The 17,981-nt window shown below is 40.2% G+C and overlaps 1 protein-coding gene and 1 long non-coding RNA gene across 3 annotated transcripts; one reads left to right on the top strand and one right to left on the bottom strand.

The window, feature by feature from the left end:
* Positions 1-2,880: 2,880 nt before the first annotated feature.
* On the bottom strand, positions 2,881-17,879 carry LOC149111229 (uncharacterized). Of its 2 annotated transcripts, XR_016207978.1 has the most exons (3): positions 17,272-17,879; positions 16,508-16,725; positions 2,881-5,015 (listed from the first exon to the last, which is right to left on the bottom strand). It is a non-coding gene; the product is annotated as an uncharacterized LOC149111229 (long non-coding RNA). The 2 variants fall into 2 exon arrangements; XR_016207977.1 differs by lacking the exon at positions 2,881-5,015 and having other exon boundaries at positions 15,764-16,725.
* Positions 9,458-12,064, top strand: LOC149111230 (interstitial collagenase-like). Its single transcript, XM_089292442.1, has 4 exons — positions 9,458-9,638; positions 10,500-10,879; positions 11,177-11,517; positions 11,932-12,064. The coding sequence occupies exons 1-4, from the start codon at positions 9,534-9,536 to the stop codon at positions 11,934-11,936; spliced, it is 831 nt and encodes a 276-aa protein (XP_089148568.1). The 5' UTR covers positions 9,458-9,533; the 3' UTR covers positions 11,937-12,064.
* Positions 17,880-17,981: the final 102 nt, after the last annotated feature.

Raw genomic sequence — 17,981 nt, 5'->3', positions numbered from 1 at the left:
ATTTGAAATTCATGTTCGTCGTTTCTTGATAAGAATTAAATCTTGATCGTCGAGCCCAGACAGGTGTAGGGAGTACCCCTAGGAACACGTGACTTAACTCGACGTCCGTGATTGGTGGGTTTTCTTTGGATAAAAGGTCGAATCGCCTTGTTCTCGTTACTTGCAATGCTTTTTCGCTGGTCTTGAGCGCATCATGCCTGCCACCTCGGAGATTGCATTAAAACGTAAAAGAGAAAGACAAAAAGAATGGAAGAAAGAAAACAAAGAGAAAGTATTAGAACAGAAACTAAGGTACAGGAGTAGGAGGTCGGATGAACATTACCAACAGTTGGAAAGATGGAGGAAAAATAATCCCGAGAAGATACGAGAGCAAAAGACAAGAGCATTGAGGAGAAGGAAAGAGAGAAAAGAATTTGACAGGATAAAATAACATAAGAGTGTGTCCACGAGAAAACCAGGCAGAACCAGGCAGGAGGTGATACACTTCAAATCACCGATTTCGCTCAAACTTGGCCTAAATGTTGGGTTTGGTGAGTGAATGACTATGGCAAAAAAAAAGTAGGTCAAAATATTTTATTCCCTTCAAGTTAGGGGGACCCCCTGAAAAATGGCCATTTGACACGAATTTATGCATATTTAATTAGCCATATTTGGTTTAGTATTTCTACAACAAGAAAAACCAAGTCAAAATGAAATCCACTGGATCATGTTATGCAACTATCAGTCTAAAAGCAAAGACCTTCATTTCAACTGGGCAATTTGATTTCTGTCCGTGGCTTCATCTTAAGTAAGCTGCATATTTCGTAGTGTTGTGAACAGCCTTTAATTGATGGCAAATATCTGCAATGGGCAAAACCAAATACTTATTATTCAAACATGGATAGTGAGAGCTATCAATAAATTTCTCAAAAAAGCCATAAAATGTTTGGGCACGTCAATATTTTTTCTGTGCTGGCGTACTGTTTACATATGACTTTACGATTTATGGCCATTTCATAACATCCACTAAAACATAAAAGCTATTTCTCTGTCTTAACCTAACTCGAAATCAACAAGAAATAGCTAGTTAAGCATTTTCCTATCGATTACGAGTAAAAATTCGGCGAAAAGAAGCACTTGAGAAACCTCTTTCAAATATTTTCGGAGCTACATCTTGGGCCACATTGATATGAATACTGCAGCAGAAGATTCAACTCACGAGTCCCTCAACTTTCAGGTGTAAAATAGAATGGAAACAAGAAATAACTACTAAATAGACAATGGGCGAGAAAAGTGTTGAGACACTTGGCAGTAAAATATTTGATTTCCGAGTGTCTTAGACACATTTTCTCGCCTTCCTCCCCCGCAAACAATGTTGATTTTCCTATTTCTTAGACCGCACAGACCACAACGCCTACACAACATTGAATTGGGGGACCGAGGGTATCAGAGAATTAACGCTAGATGCAAATAAAATAGAACTAGTGCTTAAACATCGAAAAGCGTCATTTCCTAGTGTCTCAACTACTTTTGTCGCCCATTGATACATCACTGTACAAGACTACTCAGAAACAAGGAAATTCGAGCTACTAGTAGACCTCTGAAGACCGTACACGTAGACCTCTAAAGACCTTAATTTGTGAAATTCAAAGCATCAGACTGCGCCTAAACAAGATTATACAAGACGAGAGGTGCAATTCTAAGAAGTGAGGTGAGGTGGTACGAAGACGACGAACGCAACACCCGTTACTTCTTACTTTGCGTAAAGAAACTATGAAAACAAAAAGGCAATTGGAAAATTAAAACGTTCAAACGGTACCGTTACAAATGATCAATTCGAGATTCTGCGAGAGCAAATGGAATATTATAAAGCTCTTTTCACTTCGGCTACGCACCCTGAAAACTCAAACGATGCAGCCTCCGGTTTCTTCGAAAACATTACACCTTGCGAAATTTTCTATGCAGAGAAGCCTTTTGTTCGAAACTTTAAAACAAAAAAACTGGACATCCACAAACGGTATTGTTTTAGCTGTGTAAACCGTCTAAACGATGTAAACAGTCTTAACTATCATATTGTACTGTAACTAAGTATTGTGCTGTAATGCTATTTTCCTCTTTTTATTTTGTTTAGTTTTTCCTATGTATAGTGTGTTTGTAAATTAATTCAAAAAAAGACCTTACAACAGGAGTTTGTTTCCCCAGGTCGAGACCGCCGGCCGACCTACAAACAAATGTTGTTTATAAGATTCCCTGTGCGGATTGTCCGTCGAACTATATAGGTGAAACTGGAAGGTGTTTACAAACAAGGAAAAAAGAACATATTAGGAACAGGAAAACCTATAAAAAAGGTTCAAACATTGCCACTCACGCATGGTTGAACGGCTACTCTATTGACTTTAAAAACGCCTTGCGTGAGGAAGACCATGGAATCCTGGCATACTGCAGGTCTAGTGTAAAGGAAAACGAGCCTTCGCTTTATCGATCAACTCGACATTATTTTCACACGTTTTGTGTAATTATCTCATTACACGGCAAGAACGCCCCGAAGTATATTTTCCTTCGTATATGTATGTCTCGAAACGAAAATTTCAGGGAGTGAAGCGCACATTTTGAGTTCATTTCCGATGAGTTTTCAACGTTTTTCGCTGAAATTTGGAGAGAACGTTGCCCGATAATCACGCTAAAAAAAACTGTATCGGGGAATTTTTGTTTTTGGCTTTTTTCAAAAGTTATGACTATTTTAGTGAAGAGAATGCATGTTCTATCAACTCTCAAAGTTTAACTGTGTACCAAAAATAAACCAGACAAGTAATAGAAATTTCCCGACACCTTTTTTTAGAGAAAGGTGTCAAGAAGACATGGCGATGTTGATCGCGTCCTCCCGCTCAAATCCGACCGGAAGCGCATTTGATTAGTGACCTCTGTACTTTGGGAAATAGGACGCTATATTTGGAAAACCTTAATTTTTTTTTATTTCAATGAATGCACCCTCGTATTCTAAAATTCCTAACCTTTCAGGAAATATATCCGTTGCTGAAGTTTGCGTCAAACGTTCGACCGTAAAGCGGCGCCAACGAATGACGTTCATTTGGGGTATACTGATACCTTAATCAGAGAACGTTTTCAAATTTTAATTACGTCTTACCCTGGTTGATCGTTTAAATCATTAAATTTCACTGTTTATAAAACAATCGGAAGCCGGTGCAAATGACTCCTGCGGGAAATTTGCCTTTGAGAATTTCACGGCCAGTCGCGAAAACATGACGATATAGGTGAGATTTCTCATAAGAATTCCTTCCGTATGTTCCGATTCCAAGCATAAGGTATACTTTCATTTTCGTATCAACTAGATGTATTTCAGAAATCACAGGCTATAACTTTGTGAAAGCGTAACGATAGCCTTTGAGTGGCTACACGGCTACACGAAGGCTAGCAAAATGACTGCTGTCCAAATTTTACGGAAGATGTAAACGAATTTAGACAGAAAATGGCGAATTTAGAAATGAGCATCGAATTTGTTACTCGCGCCGAACCATTTATTCTGGACTCAGACGGACGAGTTACGTACGTACTCGCATCTGACTGGTTTATAAACAATGTAATGTCACAGCTTGCATATGCGTTGAACCGTGAAACCATCCCTCTAAGGCAACTTGAAATACAAAGCGTATAAATTGCTAACTAAGTTATGGGGATGGTTAGTTTATCACAAAGTGCTGGTTTAATTCGTAAGTTCTGTTAATTGTACCAAAAGGGGTTTTAATGAATGCTGGTGAAATTACAAAATATTTACAGTTGCATTCTGTGAACAGTTAGAGCTTCATTCCCCGCACCTCGTTGGCGGGAAAATATCTATCATAAAGCGGAACACACGGGAAATGACGAGGGAAAAGCAAGGGAACCCAGAAAGATATGTATGATGGAAAAAAAAAAGGAACTCCATCTGCAAAGAGCTAAAGCATGGAGGAACCCACAGTAAATGCACGAACGTCTTATTTTGGGACTGACAACTTTCACGGCCTTTGTTCACACGATCTTGATTATTCGTGCAGAAATAATCTTACTTAAGAATGCTTGTGGCTTCGTGGCTGCTTAAGAGGTTTACATAGTTTTAAAAGTGTTGACGGGCCTCACAACTCCTGCAGTTCGCGAGGAAAATATTATTTAGCCTTTATAGCTTAGCTTTGACAAGGATGTCTTTCAGGGATTTTTCTTTGCGATATGATACTAGGGGTGGCTCCTTGAAGATATTTCTTAGCTGTGGTTTGTTCTATATCAAGTTCTATGTCATTTCCCCATGAGTATTTCTCTTAAGCTAGGTAAAGCCGGGTGCTATTGTGTGACAAAGGGTAGAATTTTCTTTCGTGCAGTTCTGTTTTTATATTTGTAAGCGATGTTTCCCTTTCAAAGAATTTGACTTCTGAGAGATGTTTTCAGTCTACTGTTGCTGCTATCTGCTATCACCTTTGTACACTATAGTGTCCTAGCCGGCAGTTGCTTTCTGTTTGAAGACTGCTTATTTACAAAGTTGCTCTTTCGAGACTTTGCTTGCTCAAGCTTTCTAAACTTAATTGTGAGTCTTTCAATGCACCTGTGGTGAAATTTCACCAGCGCTCCTACGAGAGCCTGTTCCACTTTTTTCCTGGTTTTAGGCTTCTGCCTCTGTACTTGAGCACTTGGGATGTCGTCTTCAAATTCGCTCGTTTCTTCGCCCAGAAGGCTGTCCTCGTCTTGTTTGGTTAAATCGCTAAACTCGGTTTGCATATCTTCCGTTTCTTTGCCAGTTAGTTCTTGGTCCGTGGTTTCGATAAGAAAACCATCGCTGTTGAGTTTATCTGCCATATTTCTGCTAAGGCAAAAAGCACAACTTGCCTGCATATCACAGAAATGCAAAACATTAGAATTCATAACAACATGATAGAGTCCCTTCCGAAACCTCCCGTGTTTGTGCACCATTATTTGCACACTGTTTCCATGTTGATAGAGTCCTTCGGTTGGCACTGAGTGTACATGTTTTTCGGCAACGTGATCCACATCTCAAATAAAACGTGTGGGAAGATTCTCAGTTTTCGTTGAATACAGTCTGAACAAACAGGTAAGCAAATATTTGGAAATAATCTCTTACCGTGCTTGTTCACAACTGTACTTTAAATCAAACAAGGAGAACGTAATTTGAACTTTCAGTCGATCATTCTCAGGTAATTTCAAGGGAAAACTGGATAGATATCATCGGACTCTAGGCGTGTGAGCTGGGGGGGGGGGGGGCGAGGGGAGCTGCAGCACCCCCCTCCAGCTACGGAAATAGCGTAATTTTTCGGGCAAAACGCTCATGATTCGGGCAACAACACTTGAGAAGAAACATTACAAAATAATGCTGTTGGCGTGATTTCCAAAACTCGTAAATAAAGGTTCCTACTTTTTATGTCTCTCTGAGTTATTAGACGCCCTGCCGGGGATCTGTAGGCCGTCAAGTGGTTTCTTAAAAGAGTTGCTACCTAAAAGAGTACCGTGTAGTGTCATTTGTATCTGCTACTGGTCTAAAGCATCGTTGCGCACCGAAGACGTCATGGTAATCAGTCGGAACAGCGACCTTTCCTTTTAGGTTTCAAAGCTTGTAAGCTACTTTCTCTGACATTTGCCTTGTAAAACAAATCTCGAAGGACTTCTAGTAATACCTCGTGTTGTTCTTTGAACGTCTCGAGTATGTCGAGACGCTCGTCTCGAATATGTATGGGAAGCCATAGTAAAAAAAAAAATTATTTTTAAGATCTAGTTTTCAAGACGACAAAGCCCAGATGTAATTCCAGAGAATCGATGGTGATATTGCCATATTTTATTTTTTGTCGGTCGAGAATTTTTTTGTGTCGAGAATATTTTTTGTTGCCCGAGAATATTTTTTGTCGGTTGAGAATTTTTTGGTCGGTCGAGAATGTTTTTTTGTCGGTCGCTATTTTTTTACCGCATGAGAATTTCTTATTTTGGATTAAAAAAAAAACCGCAGAAGGAAGAAAAGCCGGCAGGGCAAGCAAGAAAACTGCCGCCCCACCCACCCCGCCCCGCCCCCCCTCCCCCCCTCTTTAACTCAAGGTCTGGATTCGCCACTGTTTACTATCCTTCCCCTTTAAAGCCTCTGTATCAAGAAAGTAATCTCGTTCTCTCAGTGATATTTCGGCTGTAAATTTAACAGTAGGGTGTGGAATTTGTTAGCTTATTCAATAAAATGATTCACGTCCTTTTTACTGTAGTCTCAAAGGTGGAAAACGTCATCAGTGTAACGTTACCATTCCCTTGGCTGGATGTTACTTTGTAGAATTAACTTATTTTCCAATTTCCGCCTCGAAGACATAAATTAGCAAAGGACTCTACCGTTTTTGTTCCCATGGCGGGTTTCATCTTTTTGGACTGCAATGGAATAAGTTTTCCTTTAGGATTAAGCCAAGCGTTTCCCATAGGTAATGTGTTGGGATCGCGGGATTGTCACTGTGGAACTTTAATATCATATGCTTGGCATTATAGTGCTGTTTCTTCTTCTTGCGGTATATCGTGGTACGGGCATTTTTGATTAAGTCTCATTCGTATTTAAACAAGTTAAGAAACTGAATTTGAAACTGAAGTAATTGATTAGACAGTTTTATATCAGAAAAAAAAAAAGATTCAAGGAGATTTTGAAGCATGTATTTCAATGGCTTATGGCCTTGAAGACAAAAAAACAAAATTCTCGACAGACATAAAAAAATTCTCGATCAGCAAAAAGATTCTAAACTGACAAAAAAATTCTCGACCGATAAAAAAAAAAATTCTCAACCCACAAGAAGCAATCTCGCAAGATCAATATAAATTTTCAAAGGGTGGATTTGCATCTCGCTTAGTGGAATGACATTTGGGCTTGTCATCCTAAAACCTGGATCTTAAAAATAATCTGGACCACTTTTGTCCACTATGGCTTTACATAAATCTAGAATAGCTTCTGTAACGGTCGTCCAAACGGCCCATGTCCTATGTTGCTGATCAGCCGATCACTGAACGAACGCCATAAGGGACCGTTCATTTTTTATAAGGTAGGGGGGGGGGGCTGGTGGGATTTGGGGGGGGGCCATGCGAAAAAAAATGGCTTTCGAGGGGGGCCCATCCCAAAAAAATAAGGGAAAAAGGGGGGGTCACGTGAAATATTTTAGTAAAACTTTAAAATGGCATAACGTTTGAATATCAAAAAAATTGCTATAGAATAAACATAGAAGGCAGGATACAAATTTATTACAAACTTTCCTTCTGCTTTAAAAAAACGTTTGGCGACAAAAAGCATTTGTAGCTACTGAAAAGAAGTATTTAACACTGTTATTTTCGAATGCAACTTTCACTGGCACTCATCTTCATCTTCGCTGTCGTCGAGTTCTTCGTCGCCGCTTGTGCTGCTATGGGAGTCTCTTTCACCAATGCTACAGGAAGCAGCAATGCTTTCTGTTAGAGTGTACTCTTCAGGGTACATGAAGGTGTAAACATAATCTCTGACTTCCTGCTCAAGGATTGTGGTGATTCTGCTTCTTGCAGCATCGGTGAAATAATTCCCTTCAAAGAGCTGTGCGATGTATGGCCTATCTCTTCTAAATAACGACGTGGCAACATCCTCAACTTTAATACACTCTTCCGGGACGGCCGTTCTAGGAGGGTACACACAAGGCATTGTGGAAGATCATTTCCTAGCGGGTTTCCAACACAGATTCCATAAACTCGTTGGACGTTGTTTTCAGTCCGCTTCCTCTTTCTTTCATTTGACTTTCTGCGGTTTTCTTTTTCCCTTCTCCTTTTGTTGATGTGCTGTTTGAGTATGCCCTTGAATATGCTGTTATAATTGCTCTTCTTATTTTCTAGTGCTTCCATGTCCTGCGTGACCTTCGTCAACATACATTTGATCTGTTTTACATTAAAACTGTGGGCAAATTCTTCGCCCTGCTTTGAAGCAAGCCCACTGGACTAAAAGAGTGTGGAATCGTGTTCCTTTACATCTTTCAATATGACATTCAACTTTTCCACCATTGCTCTGTGCTCTTTGATGGAGAAGTTCAGTTTTCTTCCATCACCAGGCTTCAACTGGTACCCTGATTTGTTTTTTAAACAACAGCTCTCTGTAGTATAGGGATTGTAAATATTGTCTTCATAGTGAGCACAATAACGCGAAGTAGGGGGGATACTAGAGAAATATTGCCGGCTTTCACATGACGTCACTAAAATTCAAACTACAAAACTATTGATCCTCCTGACATCTTACTTCCATGATGTATAAGAGCAGCTGAAAACTAACATTCATACAAATTTTTGCTCCGAATGGGTTCTTGGTTTTGTGATAGATTACGCTTGAATTTCTAAGCTTTTGCGTGACGCGGCATTTACGTGACGGCCGAGAGAGCTGTCATGTTGGGTAGAAATGTGACTTAATTCGGGTAATTTGGCTATCCGAACAGTTCTTGTATTAGAAAAAATATTATTTTAATGTTTTTGAGTTCCTCGAGAGGTAAATTCACGCTTTTGTAGCAAAACTCTTTGACAGATGTTTCTGTTGGTTTCCGGCCGCCATGTTGGTGCCCATCCGGATGGGCACCAGGATGGCGTCTCCATACAAATCTCTGTAAATTTGGATAAAAAATTTATCCGCATATCTTGCATAAGAAAAATTGCTGTGACCTGAATCTTGGCGAGAGTCTTTGCATATTTACTTTCTTTCTTTTCTCAGAATCTGGACTTTATCTATTGAACGGTTTTGATTTTTATTTTGATCTATTTTGAATGGTGTGACACTGAAAAGCAGCAATTAAAAAATTGAAATCTAAATACTGTTTGTTCAATTTTTTTTTTTGGGGGGGGGGTCATCCCCAAAAATGACCGCTATAAGGGGGGGCCATGTGAAAAAATTGGTAAGCTGAGGGGGGGTCATGCGATTTTTAAATGGTGCTTCCTAAATCCCACCAGTCCCCCCTCCCTCATAAAAAATGAACGGTCCCTAAAAGGAAGAACTTTTTCTTTTAATGAGTTTTAGATTTACTAGATTAAGACTGTTGATAGGGGTCATTGAGTATGCAAGCTTTCAGCAACAGGAGTATGCATTTGACAATGCAAAGACAGGTGGCAGGTGAACGACTTTTGTTGGGTGTACATGTTCTTCGGCAATGTGATCCAAATCTGAAAATTAAAACTTGTGAAAAGATTCTCAGTTTTCGTTGAATACAGTCTGAACAAACAGGTAAGCAAATATCTGCAAATACACTATTGTACTTGTTGACAATCGTGCTATAAAATCAAACAAGGATAACGTAATTTGAACTTTCAGTTGATCGTTCTTTGCTGATTTTAAGGTGAAAACTGGACAGAAACGTAAACACTTTTTAAATGATCTTCAGTTACAGAGGTATAGAATTTTCTGATAGCTTTCTCCCCGGCTGAGTAAAGACAGCAATACATACACAGGATCTCATGAATGTCCCGGTCATCCGCTAGATAAGGAACTGTCTCATTCGGTGCTAACAGCAATTGTGTTTTGCTTCAAGAAGAAAAGCTCGACCATGTTTTTCTCCTTGGTTGTTGTCTCGCTGCTTCTTGTCTCAGGCAGTGCTGCCGACGATGTTGATCCCGATAATGAAGGAGAGGACGAGACGGAGCTTGCTGTGGTAAGTTAAAGTCTCAGCTCCAAATAAAGATACTTTGGTAACAAAGATAACTCCAAGTACGTAGGTTAAGTATTTTTTTTTTTATTACGCTGTTAGTAGAGCAAGGTCGAATTCCAGCTATTCTTTTCAGTTTTTCTCGTTCGACACCAGCGCTATGAACAGTTTTTTTGTTGTTGTTAACTAAGACCTCGTTGTAACATTTCTTAAAACGGTACTGTTACTGATAAAGATTCTGTCCGTGTTTCTCGTTAATTACGTGGGCAATCACTTCGCATTATTCGTCTTACAGCTGTAGCTGTTGTCGGTTAGAAGCAAAGCGACAATCCACTGAGAAAATGAGTCATTTTAGTTATTTTTTTCTTTTAGGCAGCCATACTCCATGTTGTTGAAAGGCATTTAAAAGATCGGAAACAGTTTCCGTGTTTCTATCGAGGTATAGAAACACGAGTGGAGGCTTTAGTTTGGGAAACCGAGAAATCTTTTTTTCTTTAGAAAACAGCCCAAGGAAAATAGCGGACGACGTGACTACGAAATTTTCTTTTTCTCCTTTTTCGCTAACCGGTAACTTCCCAGTAACAAAATAACTGAGAGTTATTAGCACAGTTCAATGTGTTGCTTCATATAAGTAGGTCTGAAATTTAAATTTACCTAAGTCGAGTTAAACTTTGCTCACGCCATGCACCATGAAAATAATTGCATTTCCTAAACAATAGATACACACATTTGATATCAACTGACTGGCTTAAACTAAGTAGAAATTCCTATCTTAAACAAGGTAAAAAAGAAATGTAACTCGGCAAACATTATGGTTCCTCGATATTTTATATTTTAAAACCTTTACGTTTCCTTTGATTCTTGCAGAAATATCTGACTGACTACCACTACATATCACCATCCAAATCGGGAAACCACGACGTTGGTGAAGCAGTTAAGAAGTTTCAGAACTATTTCCATCTGCCAGAGACAGGAGAAGTGGACGAAGAGACGTTGAACGCCATGAAGAAACCACGCTGTGGAGACCCGGACGTTGAAGAGGAAGCAAGTCGCTTCAAACGATATGATGCTGTGAGGTCTTGGTCCAAGACAAGTTTCACGTATTATATCAAATATTCTGGTCAAGACTTGTCGGAGTCAGATCAGCAGAAGGCCATCTCTCAAGCGTTTCAGAAATGGAAAGATGCCTGTAATGCGCTTTCCTTTACTCGAACAACTAACCCTAGCAGCCCTGACTTTAAGATCAGGTTAGAGTAAATTTTTCTTTTCTTGTTTTGTTTTTCTTTTGTTTTTGTTTGTTTTATTTTATTTTAGGATCTTGAGTGAGCCACTGGATTATCGTACACGCTTATGTAGGCCAAGTGTGATATCGTTGCTTTGCTAGCTATGTTGCAATTCCATTTCAGTGAAGTGAAATCAACCGATGTCATTCAACCTAGCCCTTGAATGTGATTCAATGTTTTAAATCGCTTCGCAACAACACTTATGTTTTTACAGAGCAGATCTCATGTAACATTTATAAAACAACGTTTATGTTTTCTTAGCTTTGGAAGCAGGACTCATGCCGGTATCCCTGGGGAACCAACAGATAGCGCGACCTTTGATGGAAAGAACGGTGTCTTGGCACATGCGTATTATCCAAGTAATGGACGAATCCATTTCGACGAAGACGAGAAATGGTCTTTTTCAGGAAGGACGGGTGGATGGTGGTTGTGGACGTACACGGATGCCCAGTCAATGGTCTGGGTTGCTACTCATGAGATCGGGCACGCGTTAGGCCTGGGGCACTCTAATGTCGGCGGCACCGTCATGTGGCCCACAGCCAGCCTTGGGAATCCTTCATTGCACTCTGATGACATCGCTGGGATAAGAGCCCTGTATTCGTGTAAGTAATTATGCTCCTAACAAGCACAGTGAATGGGTCTCGGTCACTATACACCGAACGTCTCTGCAAAATGTGTTCATTTATGAGTATCCGAACACGCTGACGAGCAAATAAGTGTTATCATAATTATTTTAAACCACTTGGCTTTAAAAAAAACATGGAAACAAATTCTCTGAGCATAAACTTAATCAACTATTTGCTTGTGAAAATTTTACTTCCACTTCACGGTAAAGGAAAAGCACTGCTTGGATTATGAAATATGATTTTGGTCTTTGTCTCTTTCACTATACGGTGTACATTTATAAACCCTTCGATTATTATTATTATTTTTTTACAGCTGCTATAACTTCATTAAATGTAATTTATTTTCTCGTTACTACACAATAATGTTTTGTTAATTCTTCTCAACTGCAGGTTAATCAGGTCGCTGTGAGAAGTACACTTCTGTTTCACTGCCCAGCATTCCCGAAGTACAAGACGAAAAAGGAACATTGCTTTGTTGATGAATTTCTTCAAATAAGCCAATAAAATACTTGCAATGTTTTGATACCTGGATGCTATTCATTTGGTTTTTAATTAACTGTTAAGGAGTTGTACTACGACGCTGAAAATACTATCAAAACATCGGTTTTTGGGGGCGTTAAACGGGCTGTACTGTAATTGTAGTGAGAACTGAGCTGAAGGAATGTATATGTGTTACTTGTTTCAGTGCCAAAACTAACTTAATTTACATTCCGGACACTCTTAATTTACATTGAGGATACACACTTGACATATTTTTTTGTATGAATATTAGTTTTCAGCTGCTCTTATACATCATTGAAGTAAAATCTCAGGAAGATCAATAGTTTTGTAGTTTGAATTTTTGTGACGTCACGTGAAAACCAGCTATAAACACAATAGCTTCCATTTGGCATGAAAATATGCTCGCATATTTGTCCCTGGACGTTATCTGTTCCTGAAAGCTCACAGTTTTCCTCGAACTACGCTCTTGAAAACATGTTCGCTTCCCGGAACAGATAATGTCCGCGGAGAAATATCCGAGCATGTTTTCGCGCCAAATGGACACTATTTTTTATATATTTTCAACGTTCCGTTATATTTAGAGGTCAGTGTGGAAAACCATTTGACAGTCGTGCATAGATTCTTTTGATTTTTCCAGATCAATCTATGAAAACAAATGAGGTGTTCTGCTTATATTCCTGGATGATTTTTCGTTTGTTTTTCTGTTTTGACTTTAACAAGTCTCAAACTCAACAAATTGTTATCAATGAAAACACACATTTTATGTTATGATTTTGCATTCGATTTCTTTTTGAGACCTCGACTTATCTCAAATTCAACACGAATTTTACTGCCCAAACAGGAGCCAGCAAGAGAAAACAAACAGCGGTTACAAACATAACAAACAGGTTTCGTATGGTTTAAACTTGACGTTTCGTATGCTACAACATACATCTTCAGAAGTGACGGTTACAAAATATGACAAGATTTAAAAAGACTAAAACTAAAGCGAGGTATTGGTAACTAGCTAGACAACAATGAACAAAAAGAAACTACATCTGGTGTGAATTAATAAAGAAAGAGTTTTTCACTACCGACGTTTTCATTTAGGGCGGGTTTTAAGTCACATTGTAAATCACTTTGACCACTTACTAGGATCTCAAAATGGTCCCATTTGATGTTGTGACCGGTAGAAGTTGCTTTTACCGGTCACAACATCAAATGTTTTAAAAAATACCTGCACTAATGATAGCTTGGAAATCTGAAAACGAGAGCCATGCTGTCTTGAAAATTTTCACTTGATATTTTTCTCTTCTTGTAAACTTGGATGCTTACCATTTAGCAAAAAAAAAATCCGGAAATTTCGGTTGAAAGTCAAATGGAACAGTAATTTTCTGGAAAATTTATTCGGAAATTGTAGACTACCTCCAAAGGTAGTCCTCTTTTTCCCTTCGGAACGGAACGGTGGAAATTTCCTTACCAGTTGCTATATTTTCCAGTTTCCAGTCTCTCATCAGCCGAAAACAATTACGAGAAATCCAATTGCAAATGGTAAGCGCCATCTCGTTCGGTTGGTTTGCTGATTTTGGAAAAACCCTTACCCTTACAACGGTCATCCCAACCGGTTTATTCTAGCCCTGACAAATGGTAAGCACCCCTTATCTTTCCTGCCGTCCCTGTAAGCAGCATTGTCTAAGTTCTCCCTTCGTAGTTCCCTCTCAAACCAAAGGGCCCGCAAATTATAGCCATTTCGACATATTTTTCTGGCTGTGACTAAAAGTGGGACGGGGACTTGGGGACTAGGACGTGGGACGTGGGACGTGGACTAGGGGACGCAGGGACGCGGGGACGCGGGGACGCGGGGACTCGGGGACGCGGGGACTCGGGGACTCGGGGACTCGGGGACGCGGGGACGTGGGACGCGAGCACGCACGGGGACTCGAGGGGGTGGGGCGTAGGGACTTGAAGACGTGATAAACAAACAACACCTGACTTTTGTGCTGAATTTGTAAAATACAGTTTTCGGCGGTCAAGTGAAAGGTAATCTAATATGCTGGAGAGTTTGTCAGCAGACCAGTAGCTGATGATCTCCAGCATATGTTAGGGACCAGCACCGACGACGACGAGCCCAGAGAACGACGACCGGAAGTAAAATTTCCCCTTACCGTGCTACTACGAGTGCTCAACACGTCGTCCATGTGAAGTTCAGGACGTCAAAACGTCAGGTTTGCCGTCCAGAGCGAACATGAGTATGTATTAATCTATTTACGCAGTGTTTCAGCCAGAAAATTTATATCAAACTATTGAAATGAAAGTTGATTATTTATTTAACCTCTTAGCTTTGTATTAACTAGATTTTACGGCAAGTTTGACGTAGAAATCGTTGGTAATAACATTATTTTGGGTTTGTCGATTTGTCCGTTGTGAAATTTGCTTGTCAGCGAAATTAGAAAATTGAATGAATTCAGAAATTGAAAAATGACTCTTTCTTTCGTTTTCTTCTGGTTCCTATCTACATGAAGGCTTTCGCTTATATTTCTAGGATAGAATTTTAACCCGGGAAGGTCGTTTTAGATTATATTGGCCCGAAAATTCGGCATCATTTATCTCTCCGAGTGAAAACCTGTTATGTTCGTCCTATGAGAAATCGAGAGTTTTCGACATAAATTCCTCATGTAGGACTGAAAGTTCGTTTTCATCGATAGTAACGTTTTCGTAGCTCAAGCGAAACTGGTCGTGGAGCTCGTGAAAGGAAGACATGACAAAATTTTTCGATAGTTTTAGGTCGATGTTTGCAAGGACTCAGCTCTATTTACACGTACTTGCACTTGGTTTTCACGCCATGAATGACGTCCTAGATCCAGTCCTACAAAAATTTTACTCATCATCGGTGCTTAAGGTCCCTATTACTTTTCATTTGACCGCCGAAAATTGTATTTTACAAATTCAGCGCAAAAATCAGGTACGTGTTGTTTGTTTAACACGTCATCCAGTCCCTACGTCCCACGTCCTCGAGTCCCCGCGCGTGCTCGCGTCCCACGTCCTCGCGCCCCCACGTCCCCGAGTCCACACGTCCCCGCGTCCCCACGTCCCCGAGTCCCACGTCCCCGAGTCCCAAGTCCCATGCACGTCCCAGTCCCTAAGTCCCCGTCCCACTTTTAGTCACAGCCTATTTTCCTGGCTATTTTCTGCGAGATAATTGGAGACGAAAGTCAGAAGTGAAAAATGTGCCTCTAGATTTGTGGGTGAGTGAAGATAATGGGTAGAAAATAAAGGAAATAAAAGGACCGAAGAGAGATCTCTTTTGTGGACGTTCTTTGCAGCTCATAAATTTGATTTAATCTGATCTAGCAGGGTCCATTCCCCTGGGTTTCAACCCCACGGACGGTCCACCGTGGGGACAATCGAATTGTTCAAATGCCCAGGCGTGCGAAATGGCGAAACAACGAAATGGCATTTAACGGTTAACCTAGATAGCGCTGTGGTTAGCTAAACTAGCACTCAGGTTAGCCTAAATATCACTGACTCGACAGTGGTTAGTTCTAACCCTTACTGAAACCCTTATTAGGGGTTAGGGTATCCCACCCATAGTACCATTTCTTCATTTTGCCTTTTAGTTTTAAACACACCCCAAATGCCTTATCTTACAGCAACTGCACAGGTCAATTCCAGCAGCTCCCATTGCAACCTCCACCTGCCCCTTTGAGCAATAGCTGGGTATTATTGTTTCAATTTAACACCATTTCTTCATTTTGCCTTTTTGTGTTTTAAACACACCCCAAATGCCTTATCTTACAGCAACTGCATAGATCAATTCCAGCAGCTCCCATTGCAACCTCCACCCGCCCCTTCGAGCAATAGCTGGGTATTATTGATTCAATTTAGCACATTTCTTCATTTTGCCTTTTTGTGTTTTAAACACATCCCAAATGCCTTATCTTACAGCAACTACATAGATCAATTCCAGCAGCACCCATTGCAACCCCCACCCCTTCGAGCAATAGCTGGGTATTATTGTTTCAATTTAGCCCCATTTCTTTATTTTGCCTTTTTGTGTTTTAAACACACCCCAAATTCCCAATCTTACAGCTACTGCATTGATCAATATATTGCAGCAGTGCCCATTGCAACCCCACCCCTCCGAGCAATAGCTGGGCATTTGTTCATCACCAGTCTGCATCGCACCATGGGACACATGAGACCTTTAGTCTCTCCAGCAGGAGTGATCTTATGCCACCTTTGGATTTCATCCCAGATCAGATGCATGTTCGGCAATAGCCAGGTATTTCATCATCATCAGTTCATATAATTATAATAAATTAAAAATTATAATATTCAGAGAGGATTCAGCTGGTTTTTATGCAGGCCTTCTATCTTGGTCGAACTGGAATTTAGAGTGTTGGATTTTTTGTGGAGGGACATAAACCGGAGAACCCAGAGAAAAACCCTTGGAGCAAGGCAAGAGCCAACAACAAACGCAACTCACATATGGCACCAGGCTGGACTTGGCCACATTGGTGGGAGGCGAGCGCTCTCACCACTGCTCCATCCCTGCTCCCCAGGCCATGGAATGCATAAGGCCTTTACAGTCTTTTCCCAGTTAGAGCAGTCTTGTGCCACCTATCTGATGTTATTCCAGGTCAGGCTCAGCTACAGATCGAGCAGTCTGGGTTAAAGCCTTGGCTAGTGTCATTCTGCCGTGTTCTAGGGAAAGACACTTTACTTTCACAGAGAGAAGAACTTGGGGGAAGTGTGCAGGCTCATTTTCCTGCACAGCGACTGGTAATCATGCCTACGGCCATAATTTAAAGCTCCTGATGTAACTTTATAGAAACCTGTATCGTGGCAATATTCCATTCTGCCCCACAGTTCAAACTGCAGTCTCCTTCATAACCGTTACTTGAATTGTCACAAAACACTTCTGCTGTCTGATGACATTATTGAGAAGCATCGTGTGATGCATTGCATGACAACCCAAATAACAGCTGCTGAAGGAGGCCATTCGCCCCAGATAGAGAAAGAGTTTAAACAAATAACAATCTTCATACAGTAAAACTGCACTTCTGTCAGTATTTCTTGGTGTTATATCACCAAATTACAATCAGGTTCATGCATTGCACGCTGCACAATAGATTTGTCTGGTTCAGGATGAAAGCAAAAGAATTAAGAGGAAATTTTTAAATGTTGAAGCCCATTTTTCTTTCGAAATTACAATGTTAAATTTGCAAATACCGTCACACTCACAGTTACCTTTGATCACAGCTCCCTCTATCAGCATGACTTATAGGGAGTTATTCACGAAGCCAGCTAGCCTGACACGTACACTGTCTGCTGAAGAGAAAATTGAAAGTATCCAGCCCCTTTCAAGACTTGCCGACTGAATATGGATGTAATCGAGAGCAAATACGAGGATTTGAATTGTGAGTATCGATTTTCATCGATTAATTAAAGAAGTGAATAATAATCGATTAATTAAAATTGATTATATCGATTGCCTTCCAATGATCGTTTTTCATCGATTGGTGTTAAAGATCGATATCAAAGAGCTGACCATTGCAAAAAAGTCAGCGCAAAACTCACAAAACTTAAGCTAACCGAAACGCTAAGTACTCAGGGTAACCGGAGTTCTGTTCAAGATAACCAAAGTGGTATTTAGGCTGACCAGAGCACATTTCAGTCTGGTGTAATTATTGTATTTACCTTATGACAGTAGCTACTGTAAGTTCGCCATATTTGTTTTGAAATACGCGTGATTTCCCCGTGATCCCTTTCGCGCGTAATAAATTGTCATAAATTAGGCTGGCGAAATTTCTCGATTTGGCGGGAAAATTCTCACATTTACCAGAGAAAAAAAAATTTTACACAGTCATTCTTACGAATCATTTACCTAATGGTTTAATTTTAGCAACTTTCGATCGTTCTAGAAGAAGATCGTCGGCTATATAAGGGGTTTTCAGTAG

Source organism: Orbicella faveolata, unplaced genomic scaffold (assembly GCF_042242905.1).
Source record: "Orbicella faveolata isolate gen_17 unplaced genomic scaffold, um_ofav_v1 contig_24, whole genome shotgun sequence".
Classification (NCBI taxonomy): Eukaryota; Metazoa; Cnidaria; class Anthozoa; order Scleractinia; family Merulinidae; genus Orbicella; species Orbicella faveolata.
Note: the sequence above shows the minus strand (reverse complement) of the source record. Positions and strands in the feature narration are given on the sequence as shown.

Excerpts from the sequence above, each read along its gene's own strand:
- LOC149111230 (XM_089292442.1), top strand. The coding sequence starts at position 9,534 with ATGTTTTTCTCCTTGGTTGTTGTCTCGCTGCTTCTTGTCTCAGGCAGT. Across the intron at positions 9,639-10,499 it reads ACGAGACGGAGCTTGCTGTG|AAATATCTGACTGACTACCA; the intron begins GTAAGTTAAAGT and ends TGATTCTTGCAG. Across the intron at positions 10,880-11,176 it reads AGCCCTGACTTTAAGATCAG|CTTTGGAAGCAGGACTCATG; the intron begins GTTAGAGTAAAT and ends ATGTTTTCTTAG.